The 20,805-nt window shown below is 42.0% G+C and overlaps 1 protein-coding gene across 6 annotated transcripts in view; it reads left to right on the top strand.

Moving 5' to 3' along the window:
• The window catches only part of GON4L (gon-4 like), a 73,886-nt gene that overhangs the window by 6,992 nt on the left and 46,089 nt on the right, over positions 1 to 20,805 (top strand). For all 6 annotated transcript variants that reach the window (XM_042976296.1, XM_042976295.1, XM_042976298.1 and 3 more), the window contains exons 3-4: positions 4,603 to 4,788; positions 20,006 to 20,199. In XM_042976296.1, the coding sequence (XP_042832230.1) occupies positions 4,603 to 4,788; positions 20,006 to 20,199 (380 nt within the window). The remainder of the gene's footprint in view (positions 1 to 4,602; positions 4,789 to 20,005; positions 20,200 to 20,805) is intronic.

A 20,805-nucleotide genomic window follows, 5' to 3' on the forward strand; every position in this document is an offset into this window, starting at 1 on the left:
CGGGCACTGAGGCACTTGGAGAGGAGTTCGTCCTTCCACGCGTGCTGCCTGAGTTGATTTGGGGCCGTCAAGATAAAATACAACTCTGAGATTGGAGTCTGGTGAGACGTGGGAGCAGAAATGTTCAAAGTGTGAGTTGTGCTTCTGTGTGGAAAGGAACGTGGAGGAAGTTGACAATCTAAGGCTGAGGAAGAAGATGGCAGAGAGGGAAAACTGGGGAAGTGATAGGAGAAATCTCAGGAAGGAGGGGTGTCCAGAACGAGCCACTTCATTTAAAAGTTCGTGACTAAGGAAAGAGGAGGATGGGGCCTGACGGAAGGCTGCCCTGGAGAGGGTGCAGGGGAGTTTCTGGGACGAGGAGGTGTGGTGAGGGAGGAGGAGGGCAGCAGTGTCTGCTCCACGGCAGGAGGGTGGACATGGCCCTGGGGGACAGCAGGGCCACTGAAATGTCTCCTTCAGGCCCGGGCGTGTTTGTGACGCGAAGGCAGGGGATCTGGAAAGGGCCCGGGAGTCAAGTAGGGCGGGGTGGGTGATCCCCAGGGCTTCAGAGTCACCTGCTGCTGAGGAGTGGGGTCTACAGACGTTTCCAGGGGTTAGTTTTCAGAGGTCCAGGCGTGGGTGAATGAGATAAACGTTCGTTGTTTACGGTCAGCTGTAATACCACTCCCCCTCACGAGGCTGGATAATTAGAAGTGAATTCTATCATCTTGCACTGTAATGAGCTGTGTATAACAAGCAATACCTGGAAAAGAAGGACCTTATGAGAGTGTCTATCCAGAATCCTTTTTCTCCCCGTAAGTAACTTTTTGTTTAATTTTTGCTAAATAGAAATGTAACATACAAGGGGCGCCTGGGTGGCTCAGTTGGTTAAGCGTCTGACTCTTGATTTTGGCTCAGGTAGTGACCTCAGGGTTTGTGAGAGCCCCGCTTTGGGCTCTGTGCTGGCAGTGCAGAGCCTGCTTGGGATTGTGTCTCTCCTCTCTCTCTGCTTCTTCCCCCTGTGTGTGCTCGCTCTCTCTCTCTCGTGTGCACAAGCTCTCTTTCTAAATAAATAAACTTAAAAACATAAAAAAAGAAATGTAACATACAAAACAGAAAAGAAGACTAAAAATTCATATATATGCATTTTTAAAAATACTGAAAAATTTAAGGTAGGAAAAAAATCACCCACAACCTTACTACCCACAGTAATTACTACTAAAATTAGTACAGGAGTGCCTGGCTGGCTCAGTCGGTAGAGCATGTGACTCCTGATCTCAGGGTTGTGAGTTCAAGCCCTACGTTGTGTGTAGAGATTACTTAAAAATGAAATCTTAAAGAGGTGCCTGGGTGGCTCAGTCAGTGAAGTGTCTGGCTTTCGCACAGGTCATGATCTCATGGTTCTTGTGCTCAAGCCCCACATTGGGCTCTCTGCTGTCAGTGCAGAGCCTGCTTCCGATCCTGTGTTTCTTCTCTCTCTGCCCTTCCCCTGCTCGTGATCTTGTGTGCTCTCTCTCTCAAAAAATAAACATTAAAAAAAAAAGAAATCTTAAGAAGAATTTATTGTATGTTCTTTTAGTTGTTTTGTTCTCTTGTAAGTAACATTTTAGTATTATGAGTACATAAAAAAACAAAAACAAGGACAAAAAAAGTCTGGGTTGAAGTGTAGTAGTTCTCCTTTATCCGTAGTTTCAGTTATCCGCAATCAACCTCGGTCTGGAGGCAGATGATCCTCCTGACGTACTGTCGTCAGAAGGTCAGTAGTGGCCTAACACCGGGTCACAAGGCTGCGTCACTCACCTCACATCCTGTCCTCACGTAGGCATTTCGTCATCTCACGTCATCACTAGAAAGGTGAGGACAGGACAGGAAGATATTTTGAGAGGGGAGAGCACATTCACATAACTTTTTACGGTATATTGTTTTAATTGTTCTCTTTTATTATTAGTTATTGGTAACCTCCCTGCCTAATTTATAAATTAAACTACCCTAGGTGTGTATGGGAAAGAACATAGAATATAAGGGTTCGTACTGTGGGACATGTCAGACATCTCCTGAGGGTTTAGGAACACATGTCCCAGGGCTACCCGGTCAGCGAGTTGTTACATTCCGTGCACCTGCTAAATCGTTTCTAGGCTGCAGGTGCTAGGGATTAAACTCTGTCTGCACTGGTGTGTGTTCTAACAGAATTTTCCCCCCACCCCCAGCCTCTTTTTTTGTCTTCAGAATTTTAATTGTTCTTTTAAAATTGATTTATATGATCTAATTTCTCCTCGTGCTTTTTTTTCTTTGTTTTGTAAAAATGATTAACTTCGGCAGATTTCAGCTCGTAATTAGTTGCCTTGGGCATTTCTCAGCGAATTACTTTCATGTTATCCATTCGCAGTTCTTAGGCTGGCAGTAAACAAGTTACAGATGTGCTCTGTGTTAGGCGTTCCCTTCTGTGTCTCTCTTACTCTTCTCAGCTTCCGTTTCTAGGGGCTTTCAGCCTCCAGCACACGGACAGAGGGAAGGAAAAGCGGGGGTCCTGTGGGGTTCTCTGAGAGGAGAGTTAAGTTGAGAAGCAACATGATTGGGTAATAGGAAAGGAACATTTTCGGGGTGTCTGGCTGCCTTAGTCGGAAGAGTGTGTGACTCTTGATCTTGGGGTCGAGTTTGAGTCCTTTGTTGGGTGTAGAGATTACTTAAATACAACTGAAAAAATAAAAAAGAAAAATAAAAAGGAACGTTTTCTCTATGTAGAGACTGGTGCAGCCTATAAACGGTAGGGACAGTGTTAGAGTAGTTCCAGATGTGTTTTCCGTAGTAAAAGTAGCGATGGAAACTAGCTACCAAAGTGAGCTTCTCGTATGTTTGTTTAAAACGTCTTTTATGTTGGTTCAGTTTTGAAATGTTGACACCATTAATCTAAAAATTATGAAGAGTGTTGACTAAATGAGAGCACTATGTTGGGGCGTCTGGGTGGCTCAGTTGGTTAAACATCTGACTTCGGCCCAGGTCATAATCTCTTGGTTCACCAGTTCGAACCCTGCATCAGGCTTGTGCTGACAGCTCAGAGACAACCTGGAGCCTGCTTTGGATTCTGTGTCTCCTTCTCTCTCTCTCTCTGCCCCTCCCTGAACACGCTCTGTCTCTTTCCCTCTCTCAAAAATAAATAAACATTAAAAAAATTTTTAAAAAATGAGAGCACTATGCTGTGCTGTTGATTGAAGTTCTCTTTTCTAAGGTATTTGAGAGGAACTTTTGATTTGACGGACTCAGGACTTCACTTCTTGTCCAGTCCCCGTTAAAAGCAAAAGCCCTCAGATGTTTTGATGTCGTGGAGTAACCATGGGCTTCAGAAATGGAGGATGGAAGATTGAAGAGTAAATGCAGTCAATGATTGATTCATACTTAATTTAAAACTAAAACTTCTTTTCTTTGTTGGAGTGTGGAGGGTGGTCCAGTTTCAAATCCTGTTTACACCAGTTGAAACTGGCCATGTTGATGAGGTAGGAGTCGAGAGTATAGAGGCTACTTTGGGTAGAGCTCAGTGATAAACAACCTGATCTTTTTTTGAAAAAAAAATTTTTATTTCATGAGATCTTCCTTCTTCATGGATTTCTTAAAAATGTTTATTTAATTTTGAGAGAGAGCGAGCGAGCCGGGGAGGGGCAGAGAGAGAGGGACAGAGGATCCAAAGCGGGCCCTGAGCTGTCAGTACAGAGCCTGACATGGGGCTTGAACCCACAAACTGCAAGATCATGACTTGAGCCAAAGTTGGACGCTTAAGCAACTGAGCCACCCAGGCGCCCCTAAAAATTTTTTGACTTTATGATATGCAGACATGGAAGAAATTCATAGATACAGAGGGTGCATAGTGAAAAGGTAGGCACCCCTTCACTCTGTCCTCTGGACCCCAGGTCTTTGTCTTAGAAGCAGGCAGGCAGTTCAGCAGTCCCTTGTGTATAGTCTGTAGATATTCTGCCCGTACACAAGCCTGTATGTATTCTTCTCCTCATGACAACTTGGTTCTAATGTTTACTTTTGATACAGCATGAATGCTTTGCTTTTTGAACACCCCATCTTCCCCAGAAGAAGGAACGATGGCACCGATGAAGAGTTGAGATGAAAAGGAGAAAGTTGTCTAGTGAACCATAGAATCAACCACGTATTTATAATTTGATGGTGGTTTTTACTCTCCTGCTCTGTAAAATTTACAGAGTCAGAAAGTTCAGGACATTTTGTAATGGATATCATTTATAGAGATTAAATGTGGTGTTAATGATTGTCCATATAAAATGTCCCTTTGTCATCAGAAGTATAACACCCCCCACCCCACTATTAGGGTTCTGATTTCTCCATAGGAAAAAAAATGCATAACTCAAAGCATATTAGAAGTAGAAAGACCTTAGCAATTATCTGGTTCAGCTCCCTGACATTAGATGAGCAAATTGGATCTGAGCTTTGATTTCGGTATTTTTCTTAGGATACTGTCTTTAAGAGAGAGGAATACCTATGTGGTACGTGCATCATTAATGAAATTACCCAGCTGAAGAGGACTTTATAACAAAATGCTGATTTCTGCAACCTGGTATGATTGCAAATGGGCACAGTGTGGAGCAACCCTTGTGATTCTTCCAGGAAAACCTCAGTCTGGAGGGGAGATGCCTTCACTGCCTCTAGGCGCCCACTCTGCCAAACCGGGAGCCCTGCCTGGGAAGTCCCCTCCGTCACATGTCTGTGCCTGTCCCCAAGAGAAGCCACTTGGGACTCTGGCTCCGCAAGCTGAGGATGAGACAGAGGACGGCGGACTCTTCATTCCGATGGGTAGGCTTTGTTTCTCTTTTTTTCTTTTTTAATTAAAAAAAACCCTCTCTATTGAAGTGTAATATGAAGCACAATATGGAGAAAACTGCACGTATTTTAAGAGATCCAAGTTCACTGAATTTCAGAGATTGCAAACACCCATGCAAGCAGGAACTGGATCAAAAACAGAATATTACCTGCACCCAGGGCCCTCCCTTTCAGTTACTACCAACACCCCACCCCTGCAGGACCATTATTCTGACTTCCTGGTTCAGCTGTTTTGTACTTTATGAGTGGAATCGTATGTATGTGTGTTTTGTGACTGCCTTTTTCCACTTGTGTTGTCGTGTTATGAAATTGGCCCCCGTTGCTGCACGTACTTGTGGATTGCTCGTTTTCATTGCTGTGTAGTAGCCTTTTGGAGCGTTCTACTATTTCTTTATCCATTCAGCTCTTACCGGGCATTAGGATGGTTTCTAGTTGCAGGCTACTCTGACTGGTGCTGCCGTGGATGTTCCTGGTGCAGGTGTCTGGGTGAGCATCTGCACCTGATTTTCCTTGGGTGTAATTGCTAGGTCATAGGATTAGGCCTCTTTACATTTGTTTGAAATATTGTATGTAAAAAAAATTTTTTTTTAATGTTTATTTTTGAGAGAGAGAGAGATCGCGAGTGTGAGCGGGGGAGGGGCAACGAGAGAGGGAGACACAATGCTAAGCAGCTCCAGGCTCTGAGCTGTCAGCAACAGAGCCCCACGCAGGGCTTGAACCCACAAGCTGTGAGATCATGACCTGAACCGAAGTTGGATGCTCAACTGACTGAGCCACCCAGGTGCCCCTAAATATTATATTTTTTTTATTGTGAATTATAACACATACACGCAAGTGAATAAAGACTTCTAGGGGCACCTGGGTGACCCAGTCGGTTAAGTGTCTGACTCTTGTTTCAGCTCAGGTCATGATCTCACGGTTGTGTGATCAAGCCCCTGTGCTGACTGTGGAGCCTGCTTGAGATTCTCTCTCTCTGCCTCTCCCCTGCTCGAGCTTTATCTCTCAAAATAGATAAACAAACATTTTTTAAAAATAAGAAGAATTATGTAACAGCCACCACCATCAGCATATGGGATGTCTCTCTGACCGCAGAAGTTCTCTCATTCCCCTCTGCAGGCCTTCATCCTCCGCCCTCGGCACCTGCCAGTCTCCCTTCTGTTCTGGCAGGTTCCCGTTTTGTACGGTGTTATTACGCGCGAGGTGTCATACAGTACGGAGCCTTGCGCATCTGGTATCTTTCACCTAGTCTGATGCCTTTGAGATTCATTCGTGCTTTCATCGCTGAGTAGTATTCATTCTCTTCCAACGAAGGACCACAGTTAGTTTACCTGTTCACCAGTTGATGGGCATTTGGATTGTTTCCAGGTTTTGCCTGAAACTGCTATAAAGATTCACATGCAGGTCTTCGATAGACATAAATTTTCATTTTTCTGGGGTAAATAACTAGGAATGTCATTGCTGGGGCTTGTGGTTTATGTTTAACTTTGTAAGAAACTGCTGAACTGTGTTCCAGGGTGGCCGGCCCATCTTACACTCCCACCTGCAGTATGTGAGATTTGCAGCTGATAGCCTCCAGCCAGCCGCTGTCAGACTTAATTTTATCCGTTCTAGTAGGTGTATTTCCTCCTGGTTTTCAATTGCATTTCCCCAAGGAATAATGCTACGGAGCATATTTTCATGTGTTTATGGCCATCTGTAGGTCATTTTTGGTGAAATGTTAGCTCATTGTTCTGTTGTTTGCCTTCATTCCTTTTGTAATCAGTACATATCTTGCAGGAAATACTTTAAAACTATGCATCTATCCTGTTCATCTTCGAATCTTTGTCCACTAATTTTAGCATCCATTGGTAGATTGCCCGTAACAGGCTTTTTTTTTTTTTTTAACTTTACGTATTTATTTTGAAAGAGAGAGAGAGAGAGAACCAGCAAGGGAGGGGCAGAGAGTGGGAGGGATCCAAAGCAGGCTCTGTGCTGACAGCAGAGAGCCTATCGCGGGGCTCAAACTCACAAACCATGAGATCGTGACCTGAGCCAAAGTCGGATGTCCAACTGACTGAGCCACCCAGATGCTCCATTACTGTGTTCTTCTAATGGCAATTTTTTATTTCTCTCATGCCTTCTCCTTCTATTAATTGGGATTTTCTATAAAGAAGAGCTGTCCTGGGGCCTGGGTGGCTCAGTCAGTTAAGTAAGCGTCCGCCTCTTGATTTTGGCTCAGACAGGTCATCATCTCATGTTTCAGGAGTTCATGAGTTTGGGCCCTGCGTTGGGCTCTGCACTGATAGCATGGAGCCTGCTTGGGATTCTCTCTCTTCCCCCCACCTCTCCCTTGCTCACACATGCTCTCACTCTCTTTCCCTGAAAAGAAATAAACTTTAAAGAGGACCTGTCCCTTCTTCATTATTTATTTATTTTTTCAATTTTTATGTGAGTATGGACTGAGATATTTATTTTATTATTTGAGTTACAATGCAGTACTGTCGTTATCGTGCTCACGTTGTTTTAGCTACACGGAGATACTCCAGGATTTACTTTTGTGGAATATGGTTTTGGTGTCATATCAAGGAACACTGCCTAACCCTGGGGCACCCGGCTGGCTCAGTTGGGGAACCTCGAGACTCTGGATCTCAGAGGGTTGTGAGGTCGAGCTGCACACCGGGAGGAAAGCAGACTTAAAAAAAAAAAAAATGATTTAAAAAAGAAAAGGAACTCTGCCCAAACTGAGGTCACAGAGTTTCTTTTCTGCAGGTTGTATGGTTTTACATATTACATTTAGGTGTATGAACCATGTTGAGTTAATTTTTGTATCATCATGTGTGAGGTATGTTTGAGACTCTCTTGCATGCGGATGTTCACTTATTTCAGCACTATTTTTGGAAAATATTTTTTCTCCATTTAATTACCTTTGCACATAGGGCACCTGGGTGGCTCAGTCAGTTTGTCGTCCGACTTTGGCTCAGGTCATGATCTTGCAGTTCATGAGTTTGAGCCCCGCGTCGGGCTCTGTGCTGACAGCTTGGAGCCTGGAGCCTGGAGCCTGCTTCCGATTCTGTGTCTCCCTCTCTCTCTGCCCCTCCCCCATTCACACTCTGTGTCTGTCTCTCTCAAAAATAAATAAAAAAAAACATTTAAAACATTAAGAAAAAATAAGTTACCTTTGCACCTATGTAAAAAAATCACTTGGCCATATTAGTGTGGACTTTTCTGGACTCTGTTCTGTCCCACTGATCTGTGTGTCTGACCTTTCACCAACACCACACAGGCTCGGTCAGTATAACTTCACAGGGAGTGTCGAGGTCGGGTAGTATGAATCTTCACTTTGTCCTTTTTATTTTTATTTTTTATTATTTTTAATGTTATTTTTGAGAGAGAGAGAGAGAGAATGCGTGCGCACAAGCCGGGGAGAGGCAGAAAGAGAGAGACACAGAATCTGAAGCAGGCTCCAGGCTCTGAGCTGTCAGTACAGAGCGCGACGTGGGGCTCGAACTCATGAACCACATGATTATGACCTGAATGGAAGTTGTATGCTTAACTGACTGAACCACCCAGGCGCCCCCCCCCCCACCGCCTTTTTAAAACAAGGTTATTGAGCTATTCTAGGTCATTTGCATTTCCATGTAAATTTGAGAATTGGGTTGTTATTTTCTTCAAAAATACTTGCTGAAATACTGATTGGAAATGAATCTGTGGATCAATTTGGGAAGAAAGTTGTCATCTTAACAGTATTGAGTCTACTAATCCGTAGCAAGATACATATATTTATTTAGACGTTTAAAAATTTCTCTCAGCAGTATTTTGTAGTTTTTACCATATACATTTTTCACTTATATTTTAGATTTATGAAACATGCATTTTTTTTTTATGCTTATGTCAGTTTTTCTTTTCAACTTCTAGTTTGTTGCCAACATACAGATAGAGTAGGCTTGGGTATATCAGTATATCTTGTGATTTTGCTATAAATTCATTTATTAGCTGTATATACTTTATAGATTCTTTTTTGTTTTTATTTTATTATTATTTTTTAACGTTTATTTATTTTTGAGAGAAAGAGTGCAAGCGGAGGAGGGACAGACAGAGGGGGAGACGTAGAATTGGAAGCAGGCTCTAGGTTCTGAGCGGTCAGCACAGAGCCCGACATGGGGCTCGAACCCACGAACCGAGAGATAATATGACCTGAGCCGAAATCAGATGCTTAACCAACTGAGCCACCCAGGTGCCCCCATTCTTTTTTGTTTTGGAAGAGTTTATTTGTTTTGAGAGAGAGGGAGAGAGAGAATCCCAAGCAGGCCCTGCGCTCACAGTGCAGTGAGATCGTGACCTGAACTGAAATTGAGTCGGACGCTTAATGGACTGAGTCACCCAGGCACCCTTACTTTATAGATTCTTTAACAATTTCTTACAGAGATAATTATGTCATCTGAGAACAAGGGTTTTTTTTTTTTTTTACCTTCATTTCTCTTTCTTCCTCTTCTTCCCTTTATATCTCCCTCCCTCTTTCTCTTCCTTTCCATTTGTCAGTCCCCCTTTACTGTGTACAACCCTGAGGGGAAGTGGCGAGAGGGGTCGTCTTTCCTGTGTTCCTGGTCTCAGGGAAGCATGTTCCGTCTTTCACCGTGGAGCTGAAGCTGGTTTATAGCTGTGGTGTATTGGGTTGAGGAAGTTCTCTACTGTTCCTAGTTGCTGAGAGTTTTTATGGTGAATTGATGTTAGATTTTGTGAAAAGCTTTCTCTGCCTCTATTGAGATTGTCTTTTGTTTTGTTTTTGCTTTTGATCTGTTGATATAGTGAATTATATTGATTGATTTTCAAATTTGAAAGCAATTTTGCATTTCTGGGGTAAGCCACACCTTTTGGTCATGATATATTACCCTTTTTATATGTTGCTGGATTTGATTTGCTAGTATTTTAAAGATTTTTGTATCCGTGGTCAATAGTTTTCTTGTACTGTCTTTGTATGGTTTGATATTGGGGTCATGCTGAGTTGGGAAGTGTTCCCTTTTTGTGCTTTTGTTTTTGGAAGAGCGTGTGTGAATTGGTATTACTTCTTCCTTTTTATTAATATTTATTTTTTTATTTTGAAAGAGAGAGTACATACGCATGAGCTGGTGAGGGGCAGAGAGATTGAGAGAGAGAGAGAGAGAGAGAGAGAGAGAAAATCCCCTGGTAGGTTCTGTGCCGCTAATGCAGAGTGCATGGGGCTCGAACCCACGAACTGTGAGATCATGACCTGAGCCAGAGATAGAGAAAGAGAGAGAGAGAGAGAGAGAGAGAGAGAGAGAGAGAAAATCCCCTGGTAGGCTCTGTGCCGCTAATGCAGAGTGCATGGGGCTCGAACCCACGAACTGTGAGATCATGACCTGAGCCAAAGTTGGATGTTTAATTGACAGCCACCCAGGTGTCCCTACAGTTGGTATCTTTCAAGGTATTTGTCTGTTTCGTCTACCTTGTCACATTTATTGGCATAAATGTTTTCATAATATTCCTTTGTTATCTTTCTATTATCTGTAGGGTCTGCAGCGGTGTCTGTTCTTTTATTCTTGATACTGGTGATTTGTGTCTTTTTCTTAACCACTCTGTCTTAACCACTCTGGCTAGACGGTTTTCAGTATTCATCTTTGAATTCAAAGGACAAGATTTTGATTTCATTAACTTCTCTATTTTTCTGTTTTCTATTTCATTGATTTTTGTCTGCTTTCTTTCTCCTTGCTTTGGGTTTAATTTGGTCTTTTTCTGGTTTTCTTAAAGTGGAAGCTTAGATCACTGATTTGAGACTTTTCTTATTTTTTAATAGTACTTAATGTGTCACTTTCCTGTTAAACACTTGTGTTAGCTGTGCCCCGCAAATTTTGTTTGATATGTTATATTTCATGGACTTCAGTTGACAATATTTTCTAATTTCCTTTGGGATGTCTTCTTTGACCCACAGATTATTCAGAAGTGTGTAGTTTTATTTCTTTTTAAAAAATTTTTTTTTTTTTAACGTTTATTTATTTTTGAGATAGAGACAGAGCATGAACGGAGGAGGGTCAGAGAGAGGGAGACACAGAATCGGAAACAGGCTCCAGGCTCTGAGCTGTCAGCACAGAGCCTGATGCGGGGCTCGAACTCATGGACCGTGAGATCATGACCTGAGCCGAAGTCGGCTGCTCAACCGACTGAGCCACCCAGGCGCCCCTAGCTCTATATGCTTTTATTCATTTTAAAAGGTTTTGTTTATTATTATTTTTAATATTTACTTATTTTGAGAGAAAGAGTGAGGGGAGGAAGATAAAGAGAGGGAGACAGAGAATCCCAAGCATGCTCTGTAGCTGTTAGCACACAGCCCATTGTGGGGCTTTAACTGACAAACTGTGAGATCATGACTTGAGCCGAAACTGAGTTAGATGCTTAACAGACTCAGTCACCCGGGTGCCCCTTAAGTAATCTTTATACCCCACGTGGGGCTCAAACTCATGACCCTGAGATCAAGAGTTGTGTGCTCCACTGATGGGGCCAGCCAAGTGCCCCTGCTCTACATATTTTAAAACTCTGTGTTTAGGTGCATGTACCTAATGACAAATGTGATTGGGTTTTGAGTGTTAGAGCAAACTGGCGTTTCTGGGATGAACCTATTTGGTCATGACGTATCAGACTTTCCATGAGCTGCCGGACCCATTTCCTGATAATATAATTCAAGGTTTTGTGTCTTTATTTATGAGAGGTACTGGCTTTAATTTTCTTATAATGTCTTTTTCATGTGTTGGTGTTTGGTAACTGGCCTTATAAAATGAATTCGGGGGTACCTGGGTGGCTCAGTTGGTTGAGCATCCGACTTCACCTCAGGTTATGATCTCATAGCTCGTGAGTTCGAGCCCCGTGTCGGGCTCTGTGCTGACAGCTCAGAGCCTGGAGCCTGCTTCGGATTCTGTGTCTCCCCCTCTCTCTCTGCCTCTAACCCACTCGCATTCTGACTTTGTCTCTCTCAAAAATAAACATACATTAAAAAAAATAATAAAATGAATTGGGAAGTTTCCCATCATTGTCCACTCTCTGGAAGAGTTTATGTAAGGCTATTATTTATTTCTCAAAATTTTGTAAGACTTCACCAAGAAGTTACCTAGGCTTGGAGTTCTCTTTGTCAAAAGGATTTTAAATTATGGAGTAAATTCTTTAATAATTTTAGGACTATTCAGATTTCCTGTTTCTGTCAGTTTTGGTCAGTTGTGTTTTTCAAGGAATTTGTATGTTTTCTCTAAATTGTCAAATATTTTGATGTAAAGTTGTTTATAAAAGGCTTATTTTGGGATTTTTTTTTTTTTTTTTTTTTTGGTTTTAGTTTTTAACTAATCTCCATACCCAACAGGGATTGAACTCCATGACCCTCAGATTAAGAGTTGCACACTCCACCAAACTGAGCCAGCCAAGTGCCTCTATTTTGGGGTATCTTTAAGATTTTTTTAGGTTTATTTATTTATTTTGAGAGAGAGAGAGAAAGAGAGAGAGAGTGAGTAAGTGAGTTGGGGAAGGGCAGAGGGAGAAGGAGAGAGAGGGAATCCCAAGCAGGCTCTGCACTGTTAGAACAGAGACCAACGAGGGGCTAGAACTCATGAACCATGAGATAAGGACCTGAGCTGAAGTTGGGTGCTTCACTGATTGGGTGCTTAACTGACTGAGCCACCCAGGCACCCCTGTCCTCTTTATTTCTGGTTGGAAACTTTTTGTTGAGAAGTCTGATTTTTTTGTTGGTAAGTTTGGCTTGAGGTTTATCAATTTTATTAATCTTTTCAAAGAACCACCTTTTGGCTTTCTTTTTTTTATTTTTTATTTTTTATTTTATTTATTTATTTATTTATTTTTTAACGTTTATTTATTTTTGAGACAGAGAGAGACAGAGCATGAACGGGGGAGGGGCAGAGAGAGAGGGAGACACAGAATCAGAAGCAGGCTCCAGGCTCTGAGCCATCAGCCCAGAGCCCGACGCGGGGCTCGAACCCACGGACCGCGAGTTCGTGACCTGAGCCGAAGTCGGACGCTTAACCGACTGAGCCACCCAGGCGCCCCAGGCTTTCTTTTTTTTTAAATTCTATTTATGTTTTCTGTTTTATTGGTTTCTGTTCATTATTTCCTTCCTGAAATTTACCTTATTTGATTTGTTCTTTTCTAGCCTCTTACAAGATTTTCACTTGTTTTCTAATATACACATGCACAGTTGTAACTTTCCCTTGAAGCATTGCTTTCGCTGCATTCTGCAAGCTATGATGTGTCATATTTTTGCTTTCATTCATCTTAAAATATTTCTAATTTCCTTTATGATTTTTTCTTTGATTTATGGATTATTTAGAGATACATTGCTTACTTTCCAAATATTTGAGGATCTTTCCAGTTAAACTTCTTTATTTATTTCTAGCTAATTCCACTGTGGTCAGAGAGTATATTCCGTATGATTCCTGACCTTTGAAAATTGTTGAGACTTAGTGAGCATATGGTCTGTTTTATGTGCCCATAAAAATAATGTATTTTGTGGGTGTCATTTAGACACTTGTCATTTAGATCAAGTATTGTGTTCTACATATGTCTGTAAGTTCAAGTTTATTATTTATATTGTTCAGATCTCTTATGTCCTTACTGATTTCTTTGTCTACTGTTGTATTAGTTACTGAATGACATTTGTCAAAATCTCCAAATATGATTGTGGCTTTATCCTTTTTTTCCCTGTCAACTTTTATTTTATATATTTAAGCTCTATTATCAGATGCATACCAATTTAGAATTGTTTTGTCTTCCTGTTGAATTAACTCAATTAGTATGAAATGTTCCTTTTTATATTCTTGCCTTAAAGTTTTCTTTGTGATATTCGTGTATATGTGGTATATAGTATTTATATTCTTTTGCTTTCAACCTTTTTTGTGCCTTTATTTTTAAAATGTTTCTCCTAAGGGTGCCTGGGTGGCTCAGTCGATTAAGGGTATCTGACTCTTGATCTCGGCTCAGGTCATGATCTCACAGTTTGTGGGTTCGAGCCCTGCGTTGGGCTCTGTGCTGACAGCTCGGGAGCCTAGAGCCTGCTTCATTCAGATTCTGTGTCTCATTCTCTCTCTGTCCCTCCCTGAATTGTATCTCTGTCTCTCAAAAATAAATAAATGTATTAAAAAATGTTTTTAAATGTTTCTCCTATGTGTAGCCTAGTCTTTTTTAAAAAAACTTAGTCCGAACATTTTTGCTTTTTAATTAGCTCATATATTTTTTTTATATTTAATGTAACTTGAGTTTATGTTTAATGTATTACTATATTTAACGTTATACATAAGTTGAGTTTATATTTAACGTAACGTAAGTTGAATTTTCTATTTTCCTCTGTTTTTTTTTGTTTCTTCTTTCCTTCTTTTGATTAACCAAGTACTTTTATTTTTCTTCGTTATTAGTTCTTTAGTTTTATATTCTTTTTTCTTGCACATGTTACTCTATAGATTAACAATATGCATCTTTTTATTTTTAAAAGTAGTCCAAGGGGCGCCTGGGTGGCGCAGTCGGTTAAGCATCCGACTTCAGCCAGGTCATGATCTCGCGGTGCGTGAGTTCGAGCCCCACGTCAGGCTCTGGGCTGATGGCTCGGAGCCTGGAGCCTGTTTCCGATTCTGTGTCTCCCTCTCTCTCTGCCCCTCCCCTGTTCATGCTCTGTCTCTCTCTGTCCCAACAATAAATAAAAAACGTTGAAAAAAAAAATTTAAAAGTAGTCCAAGATTTGATGTGCTTTTATGTTTTTAAATTTAAAAAAAATTTTTAAAAGTTTAATTTGAGAGACAGTGCAAGTGGGGGAGGGGCAGAGAGGGCAGAGAGAGAAGCCCAAGCAGATTCCACATTGTCAGGGCAGAGGGAGATGTGAGGCTCAAATTTATGAACCATGAGATCATGACCTGTGCTAAAACCAAGAGTCAGACACTTAACCAACTGAGCCACTCATGTGCCCCAAAACTTTTTTTTCTTTTTTTTTAAAGTGAGCTATATGCCCACTGTGGGGCTTGAACTCATGACCCTGAGATCAAGAGTCACATCCTCTACCAACTGAGCCAGGCAAGTGCCCCAACATATACATCTTTGAAATTATTACATTGTACCTTAAATGTGTGCTTTTACCACTTTCAAAACAATACAGGAATTTTATAGCCATTTCACTACATATATCTACTCCTGCCTTTTGTGCTATTGATGTTATGTTTTACTTCTTCATAAGTTTTAAACCCCTAAGATGTTATTGTTACTATGTTAGCCAGTCAGTATTCATTTATATTGATCATAGAGCTAACCTGTCTTGTGCTTTGATTCATCCTGAAATTCTTTTCTTTGTTTTTATCTGGGATCATTTATATACATATATTTAATGTTTACTCATTTTTGAGAGGGAGGGGAGGGGTAGAGAGAGAGATGGAGACACAGAATCCATAGCAGGCTCCAGGCTCTGAGTTGTCAGCACAGGGCCCGACATGGGGCTCAAACTCGCGAACATGACCTGAGCCGAAGTTGGATGCTTAACCAACTGAGCCACCCAGGCACGCCTATACTGTATTTATTGAAAAAAAAATCCACATATAAGTGGATGTGAACAGTTCAAACTTGTGTTGTCTGAGGGTAAATTGTAGTTTTACATAGTTTTACAGTTGTTTTTGGTGGGAAGGTTTCCTGTGTTAAAAAAAAAAAAACATAGTTGTGGCCAGAATCAGAGGTCCTGGGTGTGTTTTTGACAAGGTTCTTAAGCAACTGTTTTCATACATCATGGTAATTTTGGTGATATTACAGAACCCACCTATATTTTTACTGACTTCATCCACTTTCCAGTACACTTATAGTGTATTTTACTTTCAACTTATTGGTTACATCATTGGATCTATTTTTCAGGGAATGGCTTGTTTTTAGCCATCTTCTATCTCATGGAAGGAAAAATTAGATTTTCTTCTTTATCTTTTCCAGTCTGGTCTTTGGAAGCCAAAAAAAAAAGGGGGCTTCCTTTTTCTAATTTTATTTTTTTATTTTTATTAAAAAAAATTTTTTTTTTAACCTTTATTTACTTTTGAGACAGAGAGAGACAGAGCATGAACAGGGGAGGGGCAGAGAGAGAGAGGGAGACACAGAATCTGAAACAGGCTCCAGGCTCTGAGCTGTCAGCACAGAGCCTGACGCGGGGCTCGAACCCACGGACCGTGAGATCATGCCCTGAGCCGAAGTCGGACGCTTAACCGACCAAGCCACCCAGGCGCCCCTCCTTTTTCTAATTTTAAATTTCAACTCTTTAGAATTCATAGAGTCCGTGGTATCCCAGTATTTTAGAAGATAAAGGATTAGTTTTAAAACAGAATAGCAAATAGTTGAACTATCTGTTCTTTTTTGGATTGACTGTGTAGTGTTTTGGAATTTGAGTGTATTAGATTTTCCTTACAGACATACATTCCATAATAAAAACTCAGCATTACAATCAGAAATCAGAGGAGAAATATGTATGCGTAATGTAATTTAGACACTGAGATGGTTTAACTCCACTTTGATTCCGTGTTTATATTCTAAATGTAATTATGCTAACTCTAATGATTTTTCCATGAAAAAATACTTGCATTTAAATTTTATGATGGGGCACCTGGGTGGCTCAGTTGGTCAAGCGTCCGACTTTGGGAAGGTCATGGTCTCACAGTTGGTGAGTTTGAGTTCCACATCGGGCTCTGTGGGCTCTGTGCTGTCAGCGTGGAGCCTGCTTAGGATCCTCGCCCCCCGCAACAACCCTCCCGGCTCCCGAGCTCACTCACTCTCTTTCTTAAAAATAAACATTGTAAAAAATCAATTTCATGATAAACTTTCACCACAATTCATTTGTTATTTTTATTTTTCTTCATTTAAATTATTTTGGTATTTCATTTTTTATTTTATTTCTAGCGGGGATAAATGTTTTTCAGCGTATATCCTAAGACAGTGCTACTCAAAGTGTGGTCTGAGAACCAGGGCCAAGTTTGAGAACTAGTTTGAAACAAAGTAATTTATGGAAACTGAGAGTGAAAGTTTAGAAATTTCATAACATTTGACATGATGGCTACGTTCTTTTTTTTTTTTTTAAGTTTATTTATTTTGAGAGGGGTGGGGAGGGGCAGAGAGAAGAGGAGAGAGAGAATCTCAAGTAGGCTCTGCACTGTTAGCACAGAGCCGGATGTGAGTCTTAGAAAGTCACGGACCTCGAGGTCATGACCTGAACTGAAATCAAGAGTTAGACACTTAACTGACTGAGCCATCCAGGCACCCCCATTCTTTTTTTTTTTTTAATGTTTATTTATTTTGAGAGAGAGTGTGCTCAAGAGTGGGGGAGGGGCAGAGAGAGAGAGAGAATACCAAGCAGGCTCCATGCCGTCAGGGCACAGTCCCATGTGGGGCTTGATCCCTCGAACTGTGAGATCATGACCTGAGCCAAAATCAAGAGTTGAATGAATGCTTAACCAACTGAGCCACCCAGGTTCCCGAGAAGCTCTTTTTTTAGTTTATTTTGAGAGAGAGCGAGAGCGCATGGCAGGGGAGGGGCAGAGACAGAGGGAGAGAGAGAATCCCAAGTAGGCTCCGCACCGTCAGCACAGAGCCAGCCCGATGGGCTCCAACCCATGAACTGTGAGATCATGACCTGAGCCAAAATCAAGAGTCACACACCCAACTGACTGAGCCCCCCAGGTGCCTTGAGAAGCTCTGTTTTAAAGGATAGTTTGGTTCCTCATCAACTAACTATATAAAATTCTATAAAATTTAGCTGCTTCCATTATATGTTTCCTTTTCTGGCCTTCATTTTAGTGAATTCTGATTACATTTTGTACGTGTAAATTTTATAAAGGTTTCATTTTTTGGTGATGTCTCAGTTAACAAACTTTGTTGCTTCTAGTAGAGTATTAATAGTTTGAACTTCTGTCATTTCTTTGAAACTTTTCCCCCCCTGGATCAGCTTTGCAATTGACAGTGTTACTAATAACATGGTAGGATGGGATTGGAAGGCGGAATCAGAGCTTCTTCGGGTCTCAGAAATCTTTGTTCTGCAACTGCTGGGTCGTTGTTAGCTGCAGCCCAGGGACGATGAGGAGGCAAGGGCAGATGGCAGTACCATGACAGGGCCGGACCGGGCCCAGCCGGTCCGCATGAGAGAGGATGGGGAGGAAGGGTGGGGCGCAGAGAGAGGGCATCCAGGAGACTCGAGAGAGAGGAGTTCTGGGATTCGTGGAGAACCGGTGAGGTAAGAGAGACTTGGGGGAAAGATGTGGGTACAGAGGCCTTTGGGGGGTTTTGTCGTGTGTTGGGCGGTGTAGTTCTCCCTTTGTTGCTCTCTCAAAAAAGCGTCAGCCAAGAGCTTCATCACTCTTCAGACACTTGCTGAGGTTTTCTGTTCCTTTTGCGGCACATCTTGAAGCAGCACATTCGGTTTAGGTGTCGCGACTGGAAGACGCTCGTGTTCGAATTCTACCTTTTCTTTTTTTTTTCACTTAAAAATCATTATCAGAACAATTTCCATTTCACTGAGAGCTCTTTTTTTTTTTTTTTAAGGTTTTTAAAAATGTTTATTTTTAGGGCGCCTAGGTGGCTCAGTCGGTTAAGTGATCAACTCCAGCTCACGGTTCATGAGATCGAGCCCCATGTCAGGCTCTCTGCTGTCAGCACAGAGCCTGCTTGGGATTCTCCGTCTCCCTTTCTTTCTGTCCTTCCCCCACACCTGCGCGCGCGTGTTCTCTTTTTCTCTAAACGTTAAAAAAAAAAAATACATTTTTACCTGTCTCCTCCTTCCACAATTGCTTAAAAAAGACAATTTTTAATGACTCAGTTACAGTCCAGTGTATGAATGTACCATTGTTCACTTAACCACTCCTGTAATATTGGATGTTTAGGTGTTTTCCATCTTTTTGCTAAAATAATTAATGTTGGGACACATGGGTGGCTCGGTTGGTTGGGTGTCTGACTCTTGATCTCAGCTCGGGTCATGATCTTGCGGTTTCTGGGTTCGAGCCTGCGTCTGCCTCTACGCTGGGCAGCATGGAGCCCGCTTGGGATTCTCTCTCTCCCTCTCTATCTGCCCCTTCCCTGTGTGTGTGCTCTGTCTCTCACTCTCAAATAAATGAACTTCAGGGAAGAAGAAAAATAATGTTGAAATGAACAGTGTGATGATTAGTCTGTGCAGATCTAATTATTTCCTTAAGAATAAGAATTACTGGGTTGGGAGTCATACACAATGATCAGATTCTTGGTGTGTGTTCACAAATCGCTAATAATTTTTCGCGATGCAAATATTGCCAGGCTGTGGTTGAAGGTCACAAAATCCTTTTAAACAGAGAAGGTCATCTTCATGTGAGTCCTCTCTAATACGTGTTTGCAGAGGGCAGCAGGCCAAGAACGTCGGACGGATGAGAACTTCGTTTTGGGATTACGTGATAGTCTGTTTCAAGACTTAACAGATTCTAATAATCAGGAAGATTTTCCCTTTGTCTGGTTGTATATATGCTCCCTTCTTGTAGAATGCAGACAACTCTGATGCTTCCCCCCTTTTCTTGTAGAGCTCAGAGTGAATTTTTTATTGTTTGCTCCTTGTTTTTCTTCTTTCTAGATGGAGGAGTCTAATAATGATGTTAAGTTACATCATATAACATTCCAATGGTTATGAAGCACTTCGATATAGTTATCTCACTTAATCTGGTGGCATCCCTGTGAGGCAGATGTCTATATTCGCAGAAGAAAGAAAATGAGACTCTGGCCGAGGTTGCCCAGAACTGAAACACAAAGCCAGGGTGTCTGGTGTACTATCTGGGCAGTGCAGAGCAGGAATTAAGACTGTGGGTTCCAGGGCTAGAGAACGTGGTTTCAGAGCATGGCCCTGTCATTACTAGCTCTTGGGACAGTTTCGTAATCTGTCTCAGTTTCTTCGTCTGTACAGTGGGAGAGATGATAGTCCTTGCTTCCCGTGGTTGTTAGGAGGACTAAATAAATACGCATAGTGTGCAGCAGAATACCTGACAGATGTTGAGCAAATACCGGGTGTTATCGCTATGATGGTTCTCCCCACTCCACCGTCACTGTCACCATATTGTAGGCTTCTTTGATTTCCAAGGCCAGTGAGCTGGCAGCTGGTTTTTCATTTACGATTGGCTTCTTGGGTTAAGTTCTGGGAGCGGTTGTTTCGGAGATTCTGATGGTGTTCTCGGTTTATCTGCAGAAGAGCAAGGCAATGAAGAAAGTGAGAAAAGGCGAAAAAAGAAAAAGGGTACCAAGAGGAAACGAGATGGAAGGGGTCAAGAAGAAGGCACTTGGGCTTGCGACCTGAAGCTGGACGACGTGCTGGACCGCACGCTGGAGGACGGCGCCAAGCAGCACAACCTGACCGCGGTCAACGTGCGCAACATCCTCCACGTGAGTAAGGAACGCGATGGAAATGCCTCTTGGAGAGCACGTGAAACACTCAGGGAATTCTTGGTTCTTAGTATGGGAATTGGTGATTTTGTGAGGTGCGTGCGCCAAAAAACTTTTTCCCTCCCAACACGCTTTCTCATTGCGCTCAGCACGCATTAGAAATCTGAACACACATGTAGAAAGACCTTAACTGGGAAGGTAAACTGTTCCTCTGCTTCCTCCACTGACTTGGTGGGTTGTCCTCGTGGTTGGCAGACTCAGAGATGATAATGTTCACAGCGGACTTGCTCTTTGGTGGGTTGATAGATCTGAAAAGATGCCAGGTTAACGGTTTACTGTGCACATTTGCTGATACTGTTCTTTGATATGTATCAAAACCTTCGCTTGTTACTGCTTCTCTGAAGCACGTAGTCCGTTATTTCGGAATCTCATTCATGCTCTTGGTAGCTGCCAATGGGATCCATCTGTTTGCTGCTTTATTACAGTTTGAACTGTGTGCTTCTGTCCAGAACTGGCTTCACCCTGGTCTGAAGCCGTTTCAGTTTCTGGCTCTCATCTGTCCATTCCGTGTCCACATGCAGTGGACATGTGTCCACTCCAGCGGAG

The sequence above is a fragment of the Panthera tigris genome, chromosome F3, assembly GCF_018350195.1.
Source record: "Panthera tigris isolate Pti1 chromosome F3, P.tigris_Pti1_mat1.1, whole genome shotgun sequence".
Lineage (NCBI taxonomy): Eukaryota > Metazoa > Chordata > Mammalia > Carnivora > Felidae > Panthera > Panthera tigris.